This window comes from Canis lupus, chromosome 16 (genome assembly GCF_011100685.1).
Source record: "Canis lupus familiaris isolate Mischka breed German Shepherd chromosome 16, alternate assembly UU_Cfam_GSD_1.0, whole genome shotgun sequence".
Classification (NCBI taxonomy): domain Eukaryota; kingdom Metazoa; phylum Chordata; class Mammalia; order Carnivora; family Canidae; genus Canis; species Canis lupus.
Genome location: NC_049237.1, coordinates 41,852,165 through 41,879,106, shown reverse-complemented (window position 1 = coordinate 41,879,106; position 26,942 = coordinate 41,852,165). Strand labels below are relative to the sequence as shown.

The 26,942-nt window shown below is 39.9% G+C and overlaps 1 protein-coding gene across 7 annotated transcripts in view; it reads left to right on the top strand.

The window, feature by feature from the left end:
- MTUS1 (microtubule associated scaffold protein 1) overlaps positions 1-26,942 on the top strand; it is a 165,513-nt gene that overhangs the window by 129,222 nt on the left and 9,349 nt on the right. For 6 of the 7 annotated variants that reach the window (XM_038560269.1, XM_038560268.1, XM_038560267.1 and 3 more), the window contains 3 exons: positions 7,102-7,168; positions 25,069-25,283; positions 26,004-26,109. In XM_038560269.1, coding sequence (XP_038416197.1) covers positions 7,102-7,168; positions 25,069-25,283; positions 26,004-26,109 — 388 coding nt within the window. Of the gene's footprint in view, positions 1-5,919; positions 6,054-7,101; positions 7,169-25,068; positions 25,284-26,003; positions 26,110-26,942 lie in introns of those variants that run through there. The other variant, XM_038560272.1, reaches the window with a different exon arrangement.

The window sequence follows — 26,942 nt, the reverse complement described above, 5'->3', positions numbered from 1 at the left end:
AAGCATTCCACTCTACTGATTAAAACCTTCAGTGGTTCTCCATTGTCTACAGCTGACCTGTCCAATATGGAAGCTACTAGCTTTATGAAGCTACCAAGCACTTGAAGTGCAATGAGGCTGAATTAAGATATGCAGATAGGCGTTAAAATACACATGGATTTCAAAGACTGTAGATAAGAGGTGATGTAGGATTCCTTGTGAATAACTTTTCTGTTGACTATATGTTGAAATGGTGATATGTTGGATATTCTGGGTTAAATAAAATATATAAAATTTAATCTTTTAAACTTTTAAGAAATGTAGCTAGTGGAAATTAAGGTTATATACATGGCTAACATTAGATTTCCTCTGGATGACTCTGGGGTATAACTTGGAATGTAAGTTTCTAATTTGGCACAAGCTGCCCTTGTTAGCCTCACCTCACTGCCTGTCTGCTCCTGCAGTATGATTAGTGAGGTAGAGGAGAAGCAAGAGGAATCTAATATTATTGAATATTTACTAAGTTTTTTTAGGGGGTGTGGGAGGCTATTGGTACTTTTATTTTTGTGTTTTGTTTTGTTTTTAAATGTATTTTATTTAAATTAAATTTGCCAATATAACACCCAGTGCTCATCTTATCATGTACCTTCCTTAGGATATTTATTTACTACATCATAGACATTCTTATTAAGTCTTGTCCAAAAACATAAGTTGGAATTTACTAGGAAGAAAATGGAGATGTAGAGCTGTTAAGTAACTTGACTATCAGCAGACAGCTGGTTAGAGGAAGACCAGTACTTGAACTTGGGTCTAGGATACAAGAAACTCAAAATTGCCTATGAACTTCCTGTACATTTTCATTTTAAAAAAAAGATTTTATTTATTCACGAGAGACACACAGAGAGGCAGAGACATAGGCAGAGGGAGAAGCCGACTCCCTGCAAGGAGCCTGATGTGAGACTCGATCCCAGTATCACGTCCTGAGCTGAAGACAGATGCTCAATGGCTGAGCCAGCCAGGTGTCCTACTTCCTGGATGTTTTTATCCTTTGTTCATATTCCATTGCTGGGCTATTGCCCTTCTCCCTAATACCTACATATTCAGTGGCATCGCATCACTACCTATGTTTAATTTACATGAATTTATTATACAAACAAGTAGAAAATGCAAATTAAATAGATCAGGCAAGGAAAGGCCTCTCAGTGAGGAAAGGCCCAGAAGTGAATGTGAGATGAAAGGTGTCTGCTCTTCCTTTGGTTCCTAAATCCCTAACATGGCATGAACCTTCCACAATCCATGTAATCCCAGTGTTTCAAAATACTTTTTCCCCCTATACAACCTGGCCCCCAAATACAAACCAAACACTTTATCAGATACTCAGTTAGAGAAGGAGTAGATCAAACACTAGAAGAAAAACCTCGCTTGGTTGGACATACTGAGAGATGTTTTGTCAGTCCACAACAGGGCAAACTCTTTTTTTTTTTAATTTTTTTTAAATTTATTTATGATAGGCACACAGTGAGAGAGAGAGAGAGGCAGAGACATAGGCAGAGGGAGAAGCAGGCTCCATGTACCGGGAGCCCGACGTGGGACTCGATCCCGGGTCTCCAGGATCGCGCCCTGGGCCAAAGGCAGGCGCTAAACCACTGTGCCACCCAGGGATCCCCAACAGGGCAAACTCTTAATGAGTTTCTGGGAGACTTTAACTGTATGTGAATTTCATCTTGCATCTGATTTAGGTTTTAATGCCCACATAATTGTAACTCCACTCCATTTCTTAAAATCAAAAACTCTCTTTTAGGGGTACCTGGGTGCCTTGTTGTGCGTCTGGCTCTTGGTTTCGGCTCAGTTTTGATCTTACGGCCATGGATGCATCTGACTCCAGGCTTAGCAGAGTCTGCTTGAGGATTCTCTCCCTCTGCCCCTCCCCTCACTTGCACACATGAATGCACGTGCACACTCTCTCACAGTCTGTCTCTTATTCTCTCTCTAAAACAAGTCTTCAAAACAAAATAAAACAAAAAACCTCCCTATTTCCTGGTCCTTCTATTTCTCTATTCCGTTCACCTTCTGGATGCTAGGAGCACTTATATTTCTCTGTTGCTCTCTACTATATATTACAGATAGCCATCTGTAATCATTTTGCTTAAGACCAGAAGCTCACTGAGAGCAGGATCTGTGTCTAGTTCTTTCTTAGGAAACCAACCCAGCATCTATGGTAGGGCTTTATACATAACAGATGTGCAGTGTATGCCTGCATGAACAAATGAATGGACAGGGTGAACTCCCAGATGTGAGATGAACATGTAAAGTCTTTATGTAAATGTTCTTTGCTCTTTATAACCAATCGACAAATATTTACTGATTGCCTAATATGTACAGGGCACTATTATAAAACAGTTAGAAAGGAAAGACATAACCAGGGGAAAAGTTAAGTAATTCTGCAGAACAATTTTCCTCTTAACCCTTTGATTCTCTCATACCCATTATAGAAGTGATTGATTGATGTATAGACAAGATGTAGATTGTAGATGTAGACTGATCTATATATACATATGTATCTTATTGTTTTTCTAAATGGTTTTAGAACATTAGAGTATGGGTAAAGATTGATTATAGGGAATCCTAGAACCAAGACTTATCTTTTTGTTGCAAGTCTGTTTAACAACTATAACTTTCCACTTTTGTGGCAGACATAATTCATTACATAGAAGTTCTTTTTTTAAGATTTTATTTATTTATTCATGAGAGACAGAGAGAGAGAGGCAGAGACACAGGCACAGGGAGAAGCAGGCTCCATGCAGGGAGCCCAATGCGGGACTTGATCCTGGGACTCCAGGATCACGCCCTGGGCCGAAGGCAGGCACTAAACCACTGAACCATCCAGGGATTCCCATTACGTAGAAGTTCTGATAAGTATCTCATCAATCTGGAAACTAATACCATGCTTTCTGTCTCCCAGAGTACTCACTATTGCTAGTTTTAATTTGTTCCCATTCTTGGTTTATCCTTGCATAGTTGTGCAGTGTTCTGTACAAACAGCCAAAGTGAAATCCAACGTAAAGTAGCAGCCAAATAAGGTGAATTTGGAGTGACACTGTTTACTATAAGTAAAAATATCTCAGAACAACAACAACAAAAGAGTGGATATAATTCATTGTGTGAGTGGCAGGAAGGAGAGGTCAGAGATAGCACACATCTGAGCCATCTGACGTGACTCTTTTCTGCAAAATCCCCTGTGCTGTTGATGCTTTTCAATAGCCAACAAATTCAGGCCCACTGATGGGACAGCAGCCAGAGATTAAGTGCCTGTGTCCCAGGGCCTCCTAATTAAATTATGGTGAATCCATTTTTTCCTTGGAGCACTTAATATATTTAATGCATGCGTACGAAAGCATATTTCTATCCAGATTCCCACCTCCCTCTTTTTTGCACGTTGTGTGGAATTCTGTAGGTTAAAATACAAAGAGGATTAAAAAAAATTATTATCTAGACTATAAAGAGTTTATTATCTAAGGCAGAAACACTGATATAGGAGCAGCTGAATAAAAAGAAATAGGCAATCAGTACCTAAGTGACAAAATGTGTTTTTATCATCTACAACTGAAGGGTAGGTATCTTAAAGGGCAAGCTCCCAAAGAGAGGCAGAAGCTGACACTTACTATGGTGTGGGCACTGCAGGTGGCATTTCACATAGGATCATATATAAAGCCCTTGGTTTTTCCATTATTCTGTACTGCTTCCCCCCAGATGAGGTCATCTGCCTTGAGTGATGACTGAAGAATTGAGTATGGACATTTTAGTTCTATCTAGGTCTCAAGCTTCTTTTTTTAAATTAAAAAAAAAAAACACTCATTTATTGATGTGAGAGGCAGAGAACTAGCAGAGGGGGAGAAGGAGAAGTAGACTCCTCACTGAGCAGGGAGCCCAACAGAGTACTGGATCTCAGGACCCTTAACTGACTGAGCCACCCAGGCACCCCCATCCCAAGCTTCTTGAAGGTGAGAACCAGATCTTAAATTTCCTCCATGTTTTCCCTAGCATTTGGAATGGTCCTTGATTAATTGGTACAGAGTAATAACTTGCCAATCAATTCAGAAAGATAAATGTCTTATCTAGGCTTTGGGGGGAAGGAGATGGTGACTATGGTTGACATGGAGTATTCCCTGAAAGTTTATATAACAGGTCAGATAAAGACCATGCATCCAAGATTGTGGAGATAGGACACGCATGGCAAGCATGACTTGACCAAAACAGGAAGGGATGTGAGTCTAAACAGGTAGTGGAACACTGAGGTTCATGGAACTAGGGTAAAGTTTCTTTTTCGTGTACTCCATGGAATACTCTTTGTGAGGAAGGGCATTTATGTGTACAAAGAATATGGGACATTGATCTAGCAGCCCTCTGCAGGGTCGTGGGAAAGGTTGCTTTCACTAGTACAGGAATGAATGGTGGAGGTAGCAGTAATAGAAAAAGTGTGATAGATTCATGACACCTTAGGAAGACGTGACTGAGTTTGGAACAACCCATTTAGACAAGAGACAGAGATGACCTCCCGGCTTTCCTGCCACCATGTACTCAGATTGACAGAGCTTGGGAGAGAGACATCAGTGGCTTCTGGGCTTTAGTACAGGGAGGGTGAGCACAGTAGAGCTGGGGGGAAATGTTCACGTGGATTGAAATTCCTTGTCCCCAGAAATCTCTTTAATAAGCCAAGAGATCACATGGTATGTATTTGAGCTAAGATGTAAGCATTTTCACAAAATTACTCCTGGAAATGATATACCAACTTAATTTTCCAGTCCTCACTTTTCACATTTCTGGAAGTTTGAAAAGTAATTTAGCTTCTTGCAGCTTTGCCTTCTACTAGAAAATTAACTCTCGTTGGGAAGGGAATTTTAAGCAAGTTTCTTAATGTGTTGCAGGATTGTTTATGGGTATTATACTGTCTTTTAGTTTTCTTGACACTGAGTGACAAAACTTGCTTATATTTACTTGACCTAGATTACTAAGCAAACAAAATTAAGGCTTAAGTTTATGAGATCAGGAGAAACGTGTATTGTATGCATTTTTCTATACTTTTCTTCCAATTTTATCCAGCTTGATTTTCCTCAGTTTAATTTCTACATTAGAAAACTCCTGACTTGTTCATTTTTAAAAAACTGGGACTCACTGATTTGGGATTTCAGAACCATGTAATACTTCACTTTAAAGATCAAGCATCTAGAATCCCAAGAATGGCAAAATGGACTCATGAAGAAGTGTTCCTTAAATCTCATCACTGTTAATTATCTGTAAGACAGCGTTGGTGACTGTTTGTTAACCTCCTTAGGTCTTTAGTAAGAGACCATCACAAAGTAAAAGCTTTAGAAGGTTATCTGATCCCCAACTCTCAAATCAGCATTTCACACTTTACCTTTATAAACACCAGCGGACCATGTTCTAAAGCATCCCGATTAAATTTCGTGGCAAACACCATGCGCTGCATCCTAATGTCATTTTCAATTGTAAGTCACAAAACACACACTTGGATTGCTCTTCACCTAGTTCATAGGCTCCTCTCGTCCACAGGTTTTGGAGAACAAGTTTTTCTTTTCTCCTAGTAAGTGTGATAATCTAACGTCCTCAATTAAAGAGGAGACTAAAAAGGCTCACAAATCTAAAAATAACTCCATCATCCAGGCAGAGGAGGTCAGTTTTTCTTTCCACTGTACCAGCTGATATTTAAGTAAGTGGCCATCGATCAGTCTAATGTCTGGCTCTCGTTTTTCATAAATGAAGGGCTGTGGCTTTAAGTAATCGCAGGCTGCTCGTGCCAAAGGCAGAGGCTGCAGAATCAGCTTCTGCCAGGAGAGAGGCATACGGTAACCTGCAGGACGGGAAGGAAGGTTCCCGAGGACCAATGGCGCTCCTCCTGGTAGAGCTTTGAATGTAGGCAGACCGACCGGTGGGTGGTGTGGCCACCTGTGCACTTCTTGGACAGTGCGGGGGGTGGGGGCAGTTGGAGACAGAAGCTGGAAATGGGCTGCTCCAGCAGCAAAATGTGCCTCTATGCTCCATGTGCAGCAACAAGGGTAATTAGTATTTGCTTATAGTGCTTTTCTGGAAGAATGTCAGAGACGGAGGCAGAGGTTGTCTGGAATTAGGGGGGGAATGCTTTGAATGACAAGCAACTTTTGCCCGCAAAAGACTTGGGTCTCATGATCTCTGCAATAGTGTGATCAAGATGCGGCGGGAGCTCCGTCTTGGGTGATCTAGTAAGGGCATTTTCAAAGAGCTTTGAATCCTGCTTTTTTTCTCAGTCATGCCCTGATGGTAGGGAATCTACCTTTTAAGAAACTGTATCTATTGCTATACGTGTGCGTGTGTGTGTGTGTGTGTGTGTGTGTGTGAGAGAGAGAGAGAGAGAGAGAGAGAGAGAGATTGCTTTGAGTTGTGGTAACTTGGAAATTGTTCTTTTTTTGCAGGATAAATAGCTTTTTCTGATACTGAAACAGTTGCCTGATTTTCTTTGATTTGTTTCTCTAACATCTCCTTACAATCATAGCTGATCCCAAATATAATAATCCTTAGAAAAATAATGTGGAACGGGGTAAAATTAGTTTAATTTTGCCTTTTTTTTTTAAAGGGTCCTTTTTTGCTGTAGCTTAACCACAAACTTCTATCTTCTTTTTAGAAGGATTGACCTTATAATGAAACTTTTTTATTTGCAAATACAGGACAAAGTGCATATAAGTGCATATGTTTAGAACATTAAATATTTATCTTAAACTGATTAGTGCTTTATTGCCCTTGGAGGAGGAGAATGCATTAAGACTTAAGTATGCATTTGCTGAAAGGTTCTGCGAATCAGCAATGAAGCATGGCTCAAAGTAAATATTTTTAAAAGTGCCTCAAACGAAAGTTTCATGGGGACCTGAGAAAATAAAGATTTTTTGAAACATGAATTTCCTTAACAACTAAGGGACATCTGTGTTTTTTTACAACACAAACTGTTAGCCTAAATGATTCATATCTTGGCTTCTCCGTTCTGAGTCTCATTTTCCTGGTGATAACAAATGTGTGCCTTACTGAAAGGGACCCTCTTGAAAACATTAGTAACTTGATGTGTGTTTTCTGCAGCGGGAGGAAGCACTGAAACAACACAAAACCCTATCTCAAGAACTTGTTAACCTTCGAGGAGAGCTAGGTAAGAGCCTTTTTTTTTTTTTTTCTGCCTAAGTTTTATAAGATGAGGGGACGAATGGAAAATTTGGTTTTCCTCTCTGCATTGTGGCTGGAGTTGCATGCTGGCAGTTGTTAGCTGTCCCACTCTGGTATCTGTGCAAACACTTAATATCAACATTTCTTTTGAATCTTGGCAGCTTGACCTCAAGTTCACAGAATTCCTGGCACTCATCTGACTAAGCCTAGCAGAGCTTCTGATGACCAAAACATGGCTCTTCCTGAAGGCAGGGACAGAGTGATTTTTGTGATTGTGTGGGTTCCTGTTAGATAATCCCATCATATTTTTTTCTGAACCTCTGTCCATATAGAAGGATGGTGAGAAAATGCCTTCTCTGATTATGGCACTCACATTACACTTGCTCAGGGCACTTTGCTAGGAGTGAGTATATAGAAAAAAAGGATGCAATGCATCCAGGGTTGCCTGTCTAAAGAAGGCCTATTCTGTGCTAATGTCACAATATGAACAGCGCTGGTGGTGAATAAGGACCCAAGTAGGGGCACTGGTAGGCTTGTGCCTCTGATGTCTGTGGCACTCATCACCCATTGCTGCTCTTCCCAGGCTGAGCTCCATTTGAGTTCTGGTCTCTCCTGGAGGGGTCTTCAGGGCTCATGCAACAGATTCAGGACTGCCTTTTCCTACCTCAGCTGCTGTGCTGGAGTGAGCCAGCTGTCTTGGGATTCCCCTGTCTGCCACGGGCACCTCAGCCCTACAGAATCAGCTTCCTGCATTAGCCTCAGCCAGGTCTGGAGTTGTTCATTAAAAGGCTGGGTTCCTTGCCCTTTGCAATTTCTATGTATGCTGGCAGCTTCCTCTTAACGTGTGAGTAGCGATGTGTATAAATAATGCAAAAGCAACAGCCAGAGATGAAAATTGTGTTTGTCCAGTTCTAAAAGAAGCTCTGCTCACTTTTCTTTGGACGAGACTAGAATTTCAGCACTGTAGATGTAATTTGCTGGACTTGAAGTTTTGAGGTCTTTCTGCCCCTGCAGCACTCCACCCTCACCAAGGCAAAGATCAGATAGCCATGAACGTGGGCCCAAGGCCTGTCCCTGTTCCTCATCCCTCTTCACCTTCCAACAGGAGGCAGCCCTGAACTCCTAGCTAACCCTCCAGGTTCTTAATACCTAGCTGGGGCTTCATTTTCTCCTGACCTTATTTTAGGCTATGGAAATGAAGAACTCTTTATAGAAAAGTAATTTTAATACAAATGAAACTTCGGGACCCCAAAGACTTGTGAGTTCTAGGGGATACAGTTCAAGGAAATCACAGCTGAGAAACAGCCTCCTGGCTGTAGTGGTCAAGGCTTTCTGCCATGTTACTTAACTTGATTACCCAGATGAGCAACTTAATTTGCTTTTGTCTGTGCCTTAAATAACGTAATGGATATAGAGTGAGCAGGTCAGGAAAGAAGCCTTTTTGTGTATGTGTTTCAGAGTTCATTATGGCCCAGTGGAGGTGGAGATGAGCCTACCTGATGGTTCACATTTCAGCCTCTCCCCAGAATGAGGCAGAAACGCCAGCAGAACACTGTTCTCATTCATGCTGCTTGAATGGGGGATCCTCTTCTTACCTTTTAGTGGACAGCTCAATTAAATGATTTGAATTGGGACCCAGGTCCTTAGCACCTCCAGTTGGTCACATAGCCTGACAGGAAGTAGCCATGTTTGTACCTCATCTGTGATAAGGAGAGTGTGCCCTGGAGTATCCAGATGCAGTGGGTGGCCTATGCCTATTGTTCAGTCACCCAGGTGGGAGCTGGGTGACTCCAGGAGTAGAGGACTCTTGTCAGGGTGATGAGTGAGACAACAGTGGGAATGTCTGTCAGTGGAAAGGACAAGGGGGAATGTGACCATGCTCCAGGGTCATGAGGTAGAACTGCTGAAGGAACTACGAAAAGCATTTTGGGAATGGTTTCAGTCCTGTGAGGGGAGAGAAGAGAAGCCTTTATGTAGTTCTTCTGATGAAACCATCCAGGACAGATACTCGGAAAGCTGCCGGTGGGATTGTGTGTAGCATCAGCTGAAATGGAAGACTATAGGTTACAGAGCAAAGTTGGAAATGCAGTTTTATAATTTGAGGCAGTAGTTTATTATTTTTTTTTGTAAGATTTTTTTTAATTTTTATTTATTTATTTATTTATGATAGTCACACAGAGAGAGAGAGGCAGAGACATAGGCAGAGGGAGAAGCAGGCTCCATGCACCGGGAGCCCGATGTGGGATTTGATCCCGGGTCTCCAGGATCGCACCCTGGGCCAAAGGCAGGCGCCAAACCGCTGTGCCACCCAGGGATCCCGAGGCAGTAGTTTAAAGTGGTTAGACTGTGTGGCCACACTCTCTAGGTCCAAAGCTTCAGTGGCTGAGTGACATAGAGCAAGTGACATTACAGGTCCTGAGTCCCAATTTCATTCTCCGTCAAATGGCACTAAAAATTATCTGCTCAGGGGTGTTCATGAGGAAGTAACTCACTGTAAAGTGCCTGGCACCGAGTGTTACCTACTAGTAAACAGTAGGTATTAACGTGTGTGCAGTTTACAGCTGTGTAGCAATTGCCCACATTTGCTATTTTGTGGGCAGTGACTACTGCAGTAAGGAATTGAAATTAGACCAAGTATTATTAGAAATCCCTTGAGTTGGGTTGGGTTTTGTTTTTGTTTGTTGTTGTTTTGTTTTTTTGTTTTGTTTTGTTTGTTTTTTTGTCTTCAGACTCCAATGGCAGTGAGACAAGATTGATTCTCTCCTCGCCCAGTAGAAGTGCTTGCAGTAAGGATGGAGTCCATAGTCTAGGATTTCTGTCTGTGTATCCCCAGCTAGGAGTTGCTTGACTTCTTTGAGCCTAGTTTCCTCACTGGGAATGCGAAGTTATTATATATTTTGCTGGATTGTCATGGAGCTTGGTAAAATAATAGTCTGTATGAAGCAACTGGCATAGTGCCTCATCCACCACAGGCACTTCGAGAAAGCTGCTACCATCACCGTCATCCAAGTAGCCACCATTTCTCTCCAAAATAATGGGGTGGGGGCTGTTGGTGTCACTCTCCCGTTGAATAATGTTTCTTCTGCTTCTCTATGAAAACAGAGGCAAGGTTCCCAAACTAAGAACTACAAAACAAAACACAAAACAGCTGAAACTTAGGAGCAATGAAACCCAAGTAGAGTCTGTGATAGTGACCTTCAGAATCTAATTGCCTCCAACCTGTCCTCTCCATTGACCGACTTTTCTGTTGTCTCACTCGTTAGTCTCACAAGTGTCCTCTACGGCCAAGTTCACCCAACTGAGCTCAGAACAAAACCGCAAGGCTCCCCTCCCTCCAAGGAGTCCTCTGTATTTTACAATCATGTATTTATTTAATCTTGTGCTTTCTTGTTGTCTTCAGATAGTAAATTGCTTAATTTCAGAGATTCTTTTCTTCTTCCTATGCAAAAAAAAAAAAAAAAAAAAACCCGTATATATAAGCTTTTCATTTTCATAAGTAATTGATAAATATTTATGGGCATTTGAAGTATTTGAGGGTTTTAAAATTTCTTTTTATTTAAGGACGTTGTGCAGAAATTAAAATTGCAAAGTGAAAGGAAAATAGCCAATGGTTTTAGTACCCCTGACAGAGCTTTTATTTCTGCATATTCTCTTGGTTATTTATATGAATATTTATGACTTTATATCTTCAGTTTTTTTTTATGAAGGTATGACTTACAAACAACAGAATACTTATTGACACATATACTCTTGTAACCTACATCTTTATCAAGGTATTAAAGGTCTCTGTCCTCTCAGAAAATCTCATGAGATGAGGATGACACCCCTCCTTCCCCAGAAGCGAATATTGATCTGATTTTTATCACATAGGTTAGTTTTGTGTATTTTAGAATTTCATATAAACAAACATGCATTCTCGTCTTTTTGTGTCTGGCTTTTTTCATAAGCAAAATGGCTTTGAGATTTATCCATGTTATTTTATGTGTATTCTGATCTGTTTAGCTTGTGTCAAACACTTTGCCATGTTGCCTTATAATCTTTATTAGATTATGCTGAATGACTTGAGAAAGTCTTAGTGAGTGGATGTAGCTTAATTTCACTTGCCCCTGTAGTGTTAGAGCGAGGGTTTCATCATCTGCTGTTATCCCATCTATTCCCCTGGTTTTAACTACAACCTATAGGGTGATGATGTACAGATTTATTTTTCTAGTTCTCTCTTTCTCAAGCTGCAGATACATTTTGCCTAGTGAAGAGCTGCCTCCAGGAGAGCCAGTTCAATGTAATCAGACCTTTCTGACTCTCCAGCCCCTTGCTTCCTAGAACCCCTGCAGTGTCTCCTGATTCAGACCTCTTCCTCAAGGTCTGTTCATCATCATTTGCAGTGACCTGATAATTCACTCACCACCTAAAGTATCACACACCTTCTCCTCCATCCTCTACATGATAATGATCTGTGTTCTGAGTATCGCCTGAATCTTTCCTTCCTCAGCCTTCTGGCTCCTGCTGTTCTAATTTAAGCCTCATAATTTGTCACCCCAAATATATTCCAGTGGTCACCCAGCAGGTCACCTTGCTCCAGGACTGCTTCTGTCCTCTGTGCTACCAGGACTGTATTTAAAATCTCACATCTGTCCTATACTAGACATTTTTAACAAACATAAATGATTTAATTTGGGCTTTGACAAAAAGTTCAGATATACTATAGGCACCATGTATGATTTGACTGGAACCTGCCAGCCCAACTTTAGGATGTCAGGACATTCTTTTGCCTTTCTTTACACCTTCTTTCCCCTCCTCATGCCCCAGCCATGAGTCCATTCATACCTCCTTGGACCTCTTTGGCACATGTTATCCTCTCTGCTTGAAATGCTCTCTCCTTTTTCACTGCCTTTCTATTTTTGTCTCTTAAACTCCTCACTAGCTACAATACCTAGCTAAGTCCTAATTAAAATACCATAGCTTCAGTTGAGTTTTACCTCATCTTTCAAGCAAGTTACTTGTGCCTTCTGTGTCCTTCAGGATGCTCTGTTCTTAGGGTTGTTTCTAGACCTCCTCTCACAGTCCAGAGCCATGAACCCTGCAAAGGCAGCATCTCCCTCACATTTGCTGCTCCACCTGCCGATACCTTGTGCCTGGCACTTAACTACCTCAGTGAATGAATGACTTTCACATTAAAGATGGTAACCAAAGAAAGTTGGTTTTATCCTTATAATATTCTAATAGTGGTTTTTGTGTACAATTGTTTTCCTGTAAACCATTTAAAAATAACATGTATGTTTTTAGGAATGAATAGTAATATAAAGTAAGGCAAGCTGTAATTCTCTTGGAAACATTTTATAATTATGTCTGAGCACCCCAGTTAGATCATATTGAAAGTGTCAGCCCTTGAAATAGATAACAGTTCAGTTTAATGGTCTGTTATGCACAGCAAGCATTTGGCCTCTGAGATAGAGGATAAACACATCAATGATTTTTTTAGGAGTTGTATTGGATCAAAACCAGGTATAATAGAGAACCATAATTATGATCTTTGAAGGTTCCTACTGCTTTTTGGTAATGTTCATCATTAGAGTCCTATTTTTATCTAAATTAATGAAGAAAAGGTATTTTCTTTCAAAATCTTTAGCCATCAGAATTAATAGCTAATGTATATCCCTTTTAGAGCCTTCCATCTATTTTTATTTAAGTTTTTTTCTTCTAAATCCTACTGAGACTTAAATATCTGGTCAAGTGAACTAGATTTCAAAACTTTGAAATGCCTTTATTCCCAGGCATTCATATAAACTTAGAATGGTTTTTACTGAGCTGTTCAGACAATGCACATCTTCTCTATACATTTATCCTAATTGTTTCTATTTAATGACACAAATGGGATTTGAACCTTTAATTCACTAAGAATTACAGTAATTCCCATAATAATTATATAAAAGACCAGTTGATTTTTTCCTGTATATATAAAAATAATGAGCTGAGTAGGCAGTAACATTTATTGAATGCCAACTCTTTCCTGACAGCAATATTCAGCTCTAAACCTGCTGGTTAGTATTTTATTAAAAGACAGGACAGGGAAGGGAGGGAAGAGGAAGGAAAAGAAACTGAGGTTTGAAAGTGAAGTAACCTAAGATCAAACAGCTAGAGAGCAAAGTGCCTGGATAAGGACCTAGGATAGGTAGGTCCAAACTCCTATTCACGGTAACAGGAAAAGCATGATGCAAATACTTGAAAGATCAGAAAATGATGTGATATAAATCCTCCTTTGTGTTGGTAGCAACTTTTGGAATCTTTTTATTTGATTCAAGAGTTCAAGAAGTACTGTTAGATTAAAATAGGACTTGTTATTATCAGAGGAAAGTGACTTGATTCTGCCAGAAACAGTATATAAATTGTCTAATCAACACTTGTGTCTATGAACTTGAGGCTACCATACACCTTGTGGAATGTGTTAATTCTTTCATTAGTTTTGTTTACAAAATTAATGTCTTGGCCTAACAGCCTGTGTATTTTAAAGTAATTTTAGAACTCTTTACAGTGACTTAACTTTAAAGTTAAGAGTTACAGCATTCCAGAAGTGATTTTTGAAGTGGACTTTAATGAAAAAACGGTTAATATAATGAAAACCAACCATCTACCAAAAGAGAATTCTTTCTCTCACTGAGTTGAGGATAGGTTTTTTTTTTTTTTTTTCAGATTTTATTTATTTATTCATGAGAGACACAGAGAGTGAGAGATATAGGCAGAGAGAGAAGTAGCTGCATGCAGGGAGCCCAATGAGGGACTCGATCCCAGGTCTTCCAGGATCACACCCTGGGCTGAAGGCAGGCGCCAAACTGCTGAGCCACCCAGGTGTCCCAATTGAGGATAGTTTTGATACCACCTGAGACTTAGCTCATTTTTCCCCAACCATATCCATCTATCCCAAACTCAGCCTTTGGCTGGCTGTGTCTGTAAGTAAAAGGTCATGTACAAGTCACCTATACAGATGCACGGCATTCCCAAGGTTATCTGTTTTCAAAGCCTATGAAGTCGTCTTCCTTGTTCTCTTCCTTGTCCTAACTTGTCCTTGTCCAGTTTTGATAGGTTCAGTTTGGACTAATTTAATGTCATTTGTCCAGAACAGTGGTTCCCAGACTTCACTGTGTAATAAAATAGATTGGGTTAGAATGCTGATTCACAGTTCTGACTCAGGCGGCTTGGGAATGGAGCCCAGCAACCTACTTTTAATGACCATGAAGGTGATTATCTTGTAGGTGCTCTGTGGGCTATACTTTGACACCACACGGGTTGTCCAGAATGTTGTTTCTTTTATTTAAAGTGTATACAAATCAAATAAGCACAATGAGAGAGTAAACAGTAATTCCAAATAACACCAGCTGAACTGAGTCCATTCTTGTACATAGGCTTCCAAATGAACATTACATTTATTATTTTTATTTCAATGCGATTTCTTTAAAGTCCTAACTGATTTTTCTCAGGCCTGAAGCTTAGAACATTATTGCAATTACGCAGCCAGGCTTGCATCTCTGATCCACTTTCATGCTCAAATGTTTTCATTGGTCCATGGAATGTTACTGCTGTGATTATGAGAGCATCTGTTTTGCAGCATGTTGTTGGCCAGTGGGTAAGTTGAAAAACAGCAAAGCCTTTTCAGACTCATATTGGCAGGAAGAACCAGAGGCTCCATGGAGGCCCAGCTGGCTCCTATGTACCCAGATTAGCTGGCTGGGCCAGATCATCTTCCCCCATTCGAGTAAGATTTTGTCAGGACTAATCTTATTCGAATGGGGGTAAAAAAAGATTTGTTTTGTTTACCTGCCTTATCTTGCAGTCAGTCTTTCTAGCTTGCACAAGAGAATGAAGCCCTAAGACTCTCAGGCTTAGAATATGTATGGATTAAATTCTCTATTACGCATCTAAAGTTGAGAAAGTAGCCATGCAGGTCAGGTTCTGGGCTCTGCGCTGTGGAATCCGCATTGAAAAGGTTGAACGGATTGGAGTCCTGGACACAGTTCTGCCACTTTGCTACTTCAGTTCCCTTTCCAGGAAAATGAGATTTAAGAAAATATCTTATTAACTTCAAAAACACTATTACATGAAATCATAGGCATGAGAGCACTTTGTAAAGTACGAACTGAATTTTAAAAGTAAACTGGTATGAGTTATGGGAGAATTGAGAGTGCAGGCATTTTGTAAAAGCAAATTCCTCATAAGTTATGACTATTGAGGGGCTTTTGAAATCAGTTCATGTTGGTTCATAGAAGTCCCAATAGCTATCAGAAAGCCATCTGTGGCTCATTTCGAAATTTAGAAAGAGACCACGGTCTGCCTCATGACTGCCAAATTTCTTGATCATATGAAAAAGTAGTACCTTTTGGAAAGCAAAACTGGAGCTCTTGTGAGTTGATCACTCTGCAGACAGTTTGTGAAGACTACAAAACCATCACCAAACAGTAAGGTTGGCAAAGCAGGTGGTATGTGCTCCGCCTGCCTTGCTCCCCAGGGAACTGAGAGGCGGGAAGTTGGAATCTCCCACTGTTGGATAGTCTAGGTCCCTACCCTGAGGTTTGTAGGCTACTGCCCCTCTATTAAGTAGCTACTGCCCCTCTATTAAGTAGCAATTTACTACTTAAAAATGGCATACTGATGACCTTATTCACTTATATTACTATCTTCAATTTTAAACAGATGAGACCCTGGTTTAAGAGAGTAACCTACATAGGCATTCTCCTGGGAGTGCGTCATGACTAAATAGCCCTTGGTAGAATAAGAATAATATTTTGAAGTAATTATGCTACTGTGGTAAAGTATAGTGTTCCCATTCATGGTTCTGGGGCTGGGGTACAGGAGAAGTAAGATAAGTTACATATTTGTTTCCCCTTTACTTTTATACACAGTTGGGAGCATATTATACATGCATTTCTTTTTTTTTTTTATAGATTTATTTATTTATTCATGAGAGACAGAGAGAGAGAGGCAGAGACAGGCACAGGGAGAATCAGGCCCCATGCAGGGATCCCAATACGGGACTCGATCCCGGGTCTCCAGGATCACACCCTGAGCCAAAGGCAGGCGTTAAACCACTGAGCCACCCATTTCTGCACCTTGCTTCTCAACACTTAACATTCTTTATATATTGAACTTTAAGAACTGTTACCAGTCTAAAGAACTATTAAATAATCTTATTTTTTGGAAAACATTCCATTGTATGGATACACTACAGTTAATTTAACCAGTTCCTTCCTAGTGGACATTAGGTTGTTTCTGATGTTTTGCTGTTATGGAAGTACTCCAGTGAAAAACCTCAAACATCTTCATTTTATATATGTGGGAATATAAGATAAATTCTTACTGGTGGAATTGCTGGGTCAGTGGACTGTGCAGAGAAAATGTGACAAGCCAAAATTGAGGGACGCCTGACTCCATTATGGGGAAGAAAAAAAGGAAAGACCTCACAGACCAGGGAAGACTCAGGAAACATGACAACTAAAGGCGATGTGGTGTCTTGGATGGGATCCTAGAATAGAAATAAGGGACAGAATTTGGAGTTGAGTTCATAATATTGTACCGAGGTTGGTTTCTTAGTTCCAACCATGTCCCTTGGTAACGTGCAATGTTATTAGGGAAGAATGGGTGAGAGGTATCTGGAAATTATTGCATTTTGCAGCTTCTCTGAAGATCTAAAATTAATCTAAAATTTTTTCCTTAAAAAAAAGCATTAGTGGAAAAACTCGTGAAATCCAAATGAAGTCTATAGTACAGTTACTAGTATTGTTCCAGTGTTAAAACCTTAATTATGACAAATGTCCCCATGATTATGTAAAATGCTAATATTTGAGGACAGTTAGGTGGAGAGTGTATAGGAACTCTGTGTACTATCTTTGTAAGTTTTCTATAGATGTAAAATTATTCCACAATTAAAAGTTTTTTAAAAGCAATTGTATTTCCCTGAAAAGTGTGTACTTTTTTTTCTTTTCAAATTTTTATTTAAATCGTAGTTAGTTAACATAGTGTGTTATTGGTTTCAAGGGTAGAGTTTATTTATTTTTATTTTTTTATTTTTTTATTTTTTCAAGGGTAGAGTTTAGTGATTCATCACTTACATACAACACCCAGTGCTCATCACAGAAAGTGCCCTCCTTAATGCCCACCCCTCATCTAGCCCATCCCCCACCCACCTTCCTCCATCAAAACTCAGTTCTCTGTAGTTAAGAATCTCTTATGGTTTGCCTCTTGCTCTTTTGCCCCCCCCCTTCCCCTGTGTTTATCTTTTTTGTTTCTTAAATTTCACATATGAATGAAATCATATGGTATTTGTCTTTTTCTGGCTAACTTATTTTGCTTAGCATAATACCCTCTAGTTCTATCCACATTGTTGCAAATGGCAAGATTTCATTCTTTTTGGTGGCTGAGTAATAATCCATTGTGTGTGTGTGTGTATACACACCACTCCTTTTATCCATTCATCAGTTTATGGACATTTGGGCTCTTTCTATAACTTGGCTCTTGTTGATAATATTGTTATAAACATTGGGGTGCATGTACCCCTTCAAATCTGTATTTCTGTATCCTCTGGGTAAATATCTAGTTAGTGCAATTGCTGGATTATAGGGTAGTTCTATTTTTAACTTTTTGAGGAACATCCATACTGTTTCCCAGAGTGGCTGTACTGGTTTGCATTCCCACCAACAGCACAAGAGGGTTCCCCTTTTCTCTGCATCCTCACCAACATCTGTTACTTCCTGTATTGCTAATTTTAGCTATTCTGACAGGTGTGAGGTGGTATCTCAACATTGTTTTAATATGTATTTCCCTGATGATCAGTGATGTTGAGCACCTTTTCATGTGTAACCATCTGGATGTCTTCTTTGGAAAAATGTATTCATATCTTCTGCCCATTTCTAAACTGGATTATTTGTTTTTTTGGGTGTTGAGTTTCATAAGTTCTTGATTTTGAATACTAACCCTCTATAAGATAGCTCATTTGCAAATATTTTCTCACTCCGTAGGCTGCCTTTTAGTTTTGTTGATTGTTTCCTTTGCTGTGCAGAAGCTTTTTATCTTGATGAAGTCCTAGTCGTTCATTTTTGCTTTTGTTTTCCTTGCTTCTGGCAACATGTCTAGTAAGAAGTCACTATGGCCAAGGTCAAAGAGATTCCTGTCTGTGTTCTTTTCTAGGATTTTGATAGCTTTCTATCACACATTTAGGTCTGTCATCCATTTTGAATTTATTTTTTTATACGATGTAAGAAAGTCGTCCAGCTGAAAGGAGTAAAGGTCTCTAGCACTTAAAGCAGGTGCCTTACGTCCTGAGTGGCCAGAAAGAGAGAGGGACCCAAAGCAGGCAAGAAACACTGGACAAAAGCATCTCATCTCTCTCATAGCTAGTGCAGAGAAGGGGAACGCGGCTCAAAGAAGAGGTGGCACCTATAGCAGGCCTGCCGGAAGCACCTAGAGAATGTGTGACTGTCTAGTTGGGGAATGAAGTCCTTTTATTCTCCTCTTTATTTATTTATTTTTTTTCTGTTACAACCTCCTATGTGGCATCATGAAAATTGGTATGATTTCCATATGACCTTACCTCTTCCTTTTTTCCTTTTTTTTAGATTTTATGTCCAGCTTAGATAAAATCATCTAAAAGTTGGCAAAGTTCTATTATACCCAATGTTAAGAGCAATAGGAAGTGAAGATTGGAAGTGGGGTGGGTATTATAGTGCTCTATCGTGTGTGCATTTGTGTGTGTGTATGTGTGTGTGTATTTGAATACTAGACAAGCAAGTCTTTTTTTTTATTTTAAAGATTTTATTTATTTGAGAGAGTACACAAGTAAGGGGATAGGGGCAGAGAGAGAAGCAGTCTCCCCATTGAGTAGTCAGTCCAATGCAGGACTCCAAACTAGGACCCCCAGATCATGACCTGAGCCAAAGGTATAGATGCTTAACTGACTGAGCCAGCCAGGGACCCGCAAGGCTGCTTTTTAACTATCACATTCTGTTATGGAACCTCAAGCGTGCCTTTGAGGACTCTTCAAACACATTTGAACTGGTGGACTTTTGCAAGACCAGGAATAATAATAACAGCACCATTTATGGTGTCCTGACTCTGGTCAGGCACTGGGTCAGGTGCTTCACATGTATTACTTTATCTAATCCTGCAGGGGAAGTACTAATATTATCTCCATTTTTTCAAAAAAAAAAAAAATGAGGAAATAAAGGCTTAGGAAGCTTAAGTAATTTGCTCAAATCACATGGCAGGTAAATGGTGTGACTGAGAATTAAACCTAATTATTCCAGCTCTATTAAGTCATTTATTTATGTTCTTGAGAATTAAAATATTTTGGGTTGTCTCATGATGAAGCATGCTACCCAGATATAGAAGTGAAGAAAGCTCTGTATCATTGCAGAAGAATATTACAACTTCAGGGCCATGGTTGTGTAATGCTTTTCTCTGTAAACAGTACATTTATCAATCTCCAAAGGGAAATTGGTCTTTATGAAATGGAGAGAATACAAATCTAACCTTCCCCTGTCAGAAAGGACTAATTAGGTAATGGCTGTGCTTCTGCTCCTCAGGACTAATAGCTAAAGGGCCCAGGATGAATCCAGTTCTATTTTTCAGTGGTTATAATTGACTATGACAGTGGGCCTTTTCTAGAGGTCATCCAGATAATTATATGAAAAGAGAAAATTTTTAGCACTTCACTTTTTCTGAAATATTTTTTCCTTGATCAGTTATATATGCTTAAACCTTGTTGTTCCTGTTTTGTCGCTGGCCTAGAATTCTTTACAGGCTTGGTTTGTCCCAGGGTGAAAATGTCAACTTCTGTCACATGGCCTCCTGCTTTAGGGCTGATCTTGTAAATGAGTTAGTTTCTTTCTTTCCTAATTCTGAAAATTCTTTCTCATTCTAAGGTGGACTGCTGGAGAGGGCTTTTGTAGTTGACCCATGTGTACAAAAGTTACAGTTCCTCAGCTCTTCACCAGGCATCCTTCATCACAGACAGGCTTTTTAACAATCACCTAATAGAAATGTTTAAATATCAGGACAAAAAGAATACTTTGTACTATATGGACTTTGTATTTGTGCAATAACTTCTTGAAACAGTATTACCTAACACTGTGAAAACTCCTTGCTTGCTTACTGGAAATTCTGAAAGATCTCCTCTTGTTTTGGCTTTTGTTGGGTACCTGATAAATTGCCTGAAAGGGAGTGGAATTCTGGAGAGTATTTGAGGAAGAGACAAGGCTGAGAACAAGGGGTAAGAGCAAGCACGGGTGGCATTAGTAATCTCTCCTAAACTGTCACAAGCACAAAAAAAAGTCCATGACTAAAGCCAGAGGGTCACATCCATCACCCCCTGGTTCCCCGCACAGTGTGTGTCTGGCAGCAAAGGAGCACTCAGACCCCTTGATGTGATGTTTACATGGATGTCCTTTAAAAAAGTACTTCATGAGTCTTTATGCCAAATAAAAATGATCCTTCAGGAGCCCGGGGCCAATTAATTCAAAGTAAAGCTGTTTGTGTGAGGGATGATTTCAGCCCAGCTGTCGTCCACATGGCACACCAAGCCAGTAGCAGAGCAAAGGTCTGTGCACAGCTGTGGGCTGATGTCACTGCTTGGGGTTGGGCCTGCGCTTCGGATTGTTGTACTAACAGCAGTAAATCCTCTGCTTCCCATTCTGACCCATTTTTCCTTCCCCTTCCCTTCACTTAGCTCACTTAGCTTCACTTAGCTCACAGTGGCCAACCAAATGTAAACACTTTTAAGTTTTGTTTTCTTTCTTTTTTTTTTTTTTAAAGATTTTTATTTATTTGAGAAAGAGAGCAGGCATGAGTGGGAGAGGGAGAAGCAGACTCCCCAGACTCCCTGGGGAGCCCAGTGATGCAAGGGGGCTCGTTCCCAGGACCCTGAGATCACGACCTAAACTGAAGGCATACACTTAACTAACTGACTGAGCCACCCAGGTGCCCCCCGCCTTTTTTTTTTTTTTAACAGTGGCTCATGTGAGAGGATTTCCATATATCCTATTTGATTTTGAAGTCTGCACCATAGGTATACATTCAAACTGACGGTGGTTTCACTACAAATAAATCTGTTAAAATTCAGCAGAAGTAACATACTGTTAACTTCACATACAAGATCGTCTAGTTTTAGGTTCCCTTAGACATTCTGTCTCTATTAAGGAACATTCAAATCAGCTGGAAGCATACTATAACTTTTTATTTTTTGACATTTGAAATTCCAATGGAATTAAGTGAAAAGGCTGTATGAAACCAGGAGTGCCCTGACTAGAAAGTTGTTTGATGTATTTACTGACTGCTTGCAGAATATTTTTCTATTGGCTACTTTCATATAGTGTGTGGAATTCACACACAAAAGCATGTGGGGCTGTCATTTTGTTTGTGTACTTGGGAAGGTTAGTGGAAGGTTAATGGAAGCTCGTGTTGTGTGTACTTGCTTGACTAGCATTTGTCTTTAAGTTTTAAAACACTTTTTTCAAAGATTGATTGATTGACTGATTGATTTGAGAGAGCACACACAAGCGGGGAGGAAGAAATAGAGAGGGAGAAGCAGACTCCCGGCTGAGGAGGGAGCCCAATGCAGGGCTCAATCTTAGGACACTGAGATCATGACCTGAACCCAAAGCAGATGCTTAACCTACTGAGCCACGCAGACGCCCCTAAACATTTGCCTACTTGAATCATTGTGAATAATACAATAAAAAAGAAAAGTGGAAAGAGTTTTGTGTGACCATCAGCATAGTCATTATCTTTCATTAAGTTCTTTTCAAGAAAAGAAAGAACTTCCAAAATTTAGTTCCACAGGACTGCTTGTCAGTGATGGTGCATTTGATTGCCTCTATAATTGGGCCCCCATCTACCTTGTTGGGTCTCATCTCCCATTGTTCTGCCTCATGAACGTTCTAGTTCCCAAGGCACACTGACTGCATCATCTCCCACCGTTGCTTACGGTAGAATAGTTGTCACTCTCAGTATCAGAATGGCATTTATAATCCTATGGCTCAGTTTTTTAAAGTGCTGACGTAATCAAAACCGCAGAGAGATGACATTTCACACCCATTAGGATGGCTCAGAAGAAAGGAAAGCAAGTTTTAGTGAAAATGTGGAGAAACTGGAACTGTCTTGCATTGCTAGTGGGAACATAAAATGGTGTAGGCATTATGGAAAACAGGATGGTGGTTCCTCAAGTAACAGAATTACCAGCTGACCCAGCAATTCCACTTCCAGGTACATACTCAAAAGAATTGAAAGCAGGGACTTGAACAGATATTTGTGTGCTCGTGTTTATAACGGGAACATTCACAGTAGCCAAGAGGTGGAAGCAGCCCAACTGTCCACTGACAGCTGAATGAATACACAACATGTGAGCTATCCATATGATAGAATATTATCCAGCTTTACAAAGGAAGGAAATACTGACATGTACTACAACATGTATGAACCTTGAAGACGTGATGCTGAGTGAAATAAGCCAGGCACAAAAGGACAAATTCAGTATGATTCCATTTATATGAGGTGCTTAGATTCGCAGAGACAAGGTAGAAATAATTGCCATGGGAGGAGGGATTGAGGAGTTACTGTTTAAGTGGTAGGGAGTTTGAGTTTGGGGGAAGGGAGAAAGTTCTGGAGATAGCAGCAATGGTTGCACAACAGTGTGAGTGTACTTAATGCCACTGAACCATACACTTAAAAATGATTTGCAATGGTAAATTTTATGTTGTATATATTTTGCCACAACTGTACAAAAATTTGTTTTAATATGCTACCAAACCTTCCAGACCATCCCAGCTGGATGTAAACCACTTTGAGGGCCATTTATTGGATCCTTAGGTACTGCCCTGTATTGTTGCTTCTCAAAAGTATATGTCTTGTCTTATCAATTAGACTGTGAGCTTCCCAGTGAGCTCCATGTTGTTTCTCACTAGTTTCTAGCACAAAAAAACAGCTGGGTGGGATGGGAGAAAGCACAGGCTTTGGGTGCAGACCATCAGAATCCAAACTGCTTACCACAGTCCAGCTTCTGCCACTTACTTAGCTATGTGCTTATAGGCGAACTACTTAACCTTTGTTGGCTCCCTTGTTCATTTAGTGATGAGGTTCTCACAGAACTTCTGGGAGGATCGTATAATGTGTAGGGAGCTTCATTCTGTGCCAGTCACTGAGTAGTAGTTTTATTCTTTTTTTTTTTTTTAATGCTCCTTTCCCTTTCAATAAATATTTATAGATTTATTTGAATCTCAGTGGTTCTCTTCAGCAGACACTATCCTTGCCATTATTCAAGACGGTCCATTTTGCCTCTGAAAGAATCCCAGTAGGGGACACATGACTAATATTTCTACTGCCACATGGCATATTCCCCAGAAAACAAGTCTACCTCGTTGTTGGAAATTCATCCCAGGAACCAGCCAGTTCACATGACTTAAGTAGAATGATCATTAAGCTAACCTATCCTTCTCTCTGCCCTAAAACTCCTACTCCTTCCACAGCTGCAGAAATATATAATCCTTACCAAAAGAGAGGTGAGGACTAACAGCTGACTTACTGGTACTGATTTTATATTAGTCCATGGGTATTTTAGGATATTGAGAACTTGCATCTTCCTGACAGAGTAGCACTCCTTTCACCTGTATTGAATGTCGGTAAAGGAAGGTCGGAAAATCAAAAGTCAAGCTTCCTGGGAAATGATAGAGATCTTCCAGGATTTATTATAGTGTGAGTGGGTATGCAGTTATGTGCAAGTTCTGCAATGTATTGTTAATCCTTATGTGTTTTCAGTAGTGGTGATGAAGAGGTAAGATGATCTGATTTTAAATTATGTTTTTCAGATTACTTTGTCTTTAAAAATAATACCCTTTTGATATGTTTATATATAGCTTTTTTTGGGAGATTTTATTTTTTATTTAAATTTAGTTTGCCAACATAGAACACCCAGTGTTCATGCCATCAAGTGCCCTCCTTAGTGGCCATCACCCAGTCACCCCATCCCCCCAACCACCCCCTCTTCTGCAACCTTTTTTTTTTTTTTCATTTGTTTCCCAGAGTTAGGAATCTCTCATGGTTTATCTTCCTCTCTAATTTTTCCCACTCAGCTTAATAAAGATTTTATTTGACACACAGAGACAATACAGGCAGTGGGAGCGGGAGAAGTAGGCGCTCCTCTGAGCTGGGAGCCGGATGCGGTGTCCCATCCCAGGACCCTGAGATCATGACCTGAGCCCAAGGCAGACATTTATGGGACTGAGTCACCCAGGCACCCCTATGTTGTAGCTTTTAAAATGTGTTCTTTCTAAAGTTGGTATGCTCTGGTGATTTGTGTTCAACATACTCTAATACTTTGTTTTTATTACTGTATTTTTGAAATCAGCTTAAATTAAGTAGAAGCTTAAAATCCATTTATTTCTTATCTCCGATCTTCCTTGCCCCTTGTGTCTTAGCTTCTCCCTACAGGCTCTTCAGCCTTAGAGACGCCTCAGCCAGTCAGAGCCTCCCCTCCTTATGGCCCCTGCACTGATCGGTCAACACACAAAGGGTGCTTCTCCCTTGGAAACCTGGTTCTTTTCAAGTACTAACGTTACTACTTGCTAGATGGTTGTGTGTTAGGCGGGGTGAGGGGGTCGAAAAGGGGTATTGGTTTTGGTTTTTATTTTGTGGTTATGGGGCTTTTATTTTGCTGCCAGTGACCATTTCTTCTTGTTCCTATTTATCGTTCACTTTTATACCATTATATTTGAAAATCTGGTCAAGAGACAACAAAGTACTCAGAGTACTGTGCTAATGTTTCCAGAGTCCTCACAACTATGTGAGAATGTGGTGAATTTAGGATATTCAGCAGATGAATTTTTTTTTTTTTGCCTTTTTCCCCTCTTTTAGTCACTGCTTCATCTACCTGTGAGAAATTAGAAAAAGCCAAGAATGAGTTGCAAATAGCTTATGAAGGATTTGTCCAGAAGCTGAACCAGCAGCACCAGACCGATCTATCAGAGCTAGAGAATCGGCTTAAAGAATTTTACACCGGGGAATGTGAAAAGTTCCAGAATATTTATATTGAAGAAGCAGAGAAGTATAAAACTCAATTGCAAGAGCAGGTCTGTGCCTTTGGAGTCTGATCATGTCCTTGGTCATGACTATTTGAATTCTAATTGTTTGATGAAGAACTTCCTTTGAACTTCTTTTTATTTAAATAAGTGAAAAGAGGTTTTTCGATTTTTTCTTAGGATCAAAGCAATGTTGAGTGAAAGAAGGAAAGAAAAAAAGAAAAGTTAAAAAAAAAAAAACCTTCCTTACTACCTGGAAGTAATCCCTTTTGATGTTATACTGCTACATGATTGGTTTGCATTTCTTCTTTTTTAAACTGACACTTAATAACCCACATTTTTCATTTAATAGTATATCATAAGCTTCTCTTTAATTTTCTCACTTCCTTTTAAAATCAATTCTCCATTTAGTAAGTATTTACTGAGTGCATACTATATGCTGGGCACGTGCCAGGGACTGCAGATATGAAGACCAGTATGACAGGCATGGATCTTCTGTGGTCCTATCACCGTGAAACATATCATTAATTATGATGAACTTGGCCTTTTGCATCAGTGAACCCTGGAGAACCTGTGTGTTTGTGTTCCTGAGCGAGGAGAGAGTGGAGAATTGGGAGTGACAGATCCAGCTTGGGTTGTTCTATCCATATTGTCAGGCAGCCTTTTAACTTGAACGCAAGTTTATGTGTCAAGTGTCCTAATACTGCTGCTTATTATTCAACTTAAGACTTTTAATTTTACTGGTAAACTATTTTTTTTTTTTGCTTCTAGTTCGACAACTTAAATGCTGCCCATGAAACTTCTAAGTTGGAGATTGAAGCTAGCCACTCAGAGAAGATTGAATTACTAAAGAAGGCCTATGAAACCTCCCTTTCAGGCAAGAATTCTTTTTTTTTTTTTAATAGAATCAGATCTAATGGAACAGCATGATATGTTTTAAAATGGAAATGATTCATAACTTTCCCTTCCAGAGAATACCCTGTGGTATTCAGTTGGGAATGTTTTTGCTTTCTTTTTGCACTGTTCATTGTAAGCAGATGCCCTTTCCCCCTTCGGATGCAAATAATAGTTTGTCACAAATGCCTTTTAAGATGTGAGACTAACTTTTATAGAACATAAAGGTCTTTTTGGCAGTGGTTGTTCTTTACCACCTGAAGTTGCGGGAAGTTGAAAGTGTTAGTTTATATCCTGGACATGGTAAAGGACCCATGCTAAGCAACACTTGCTTGCCAGTAGTCTTGCACAACAGACAATGCTGTGAAAAGAACATGGCACTTGCTGAGTTAAGAAATAATTTTTTAAAAAATTATTTTATCATAATTAGAAAGATTGAAGTAGAAGGAATAGAAGGAGCCACTTCTTTAAGAACACAGAGGGTAGTGGAAGTTATTACACTTAGCTCTGCTTGTCCCATAGAAGAAGCCTGTAGACATGGGGTAAGAACTGGCTGGCCTGCCTTTGGCAAAGGCTTTTCTCATCAGAAAAATAGAGTTGTCACATGAAGTCAGAGATGATAATATGTAAAAGTGACTGGCCCAGGGTAGATATTTAGTAAACATTGTCATTCTTCCTTCCTGCTAGAATTGGGTTCAACTTTAGACTTGTGTTTGATTCATGAAGAGCAAATGGAAAAGTGCACAGGAACTCGAGTGCAGGAGTGTGAAGGCCAGTGTTTGAGGCCCACACACCTGAGATGGACATGCTGTATCC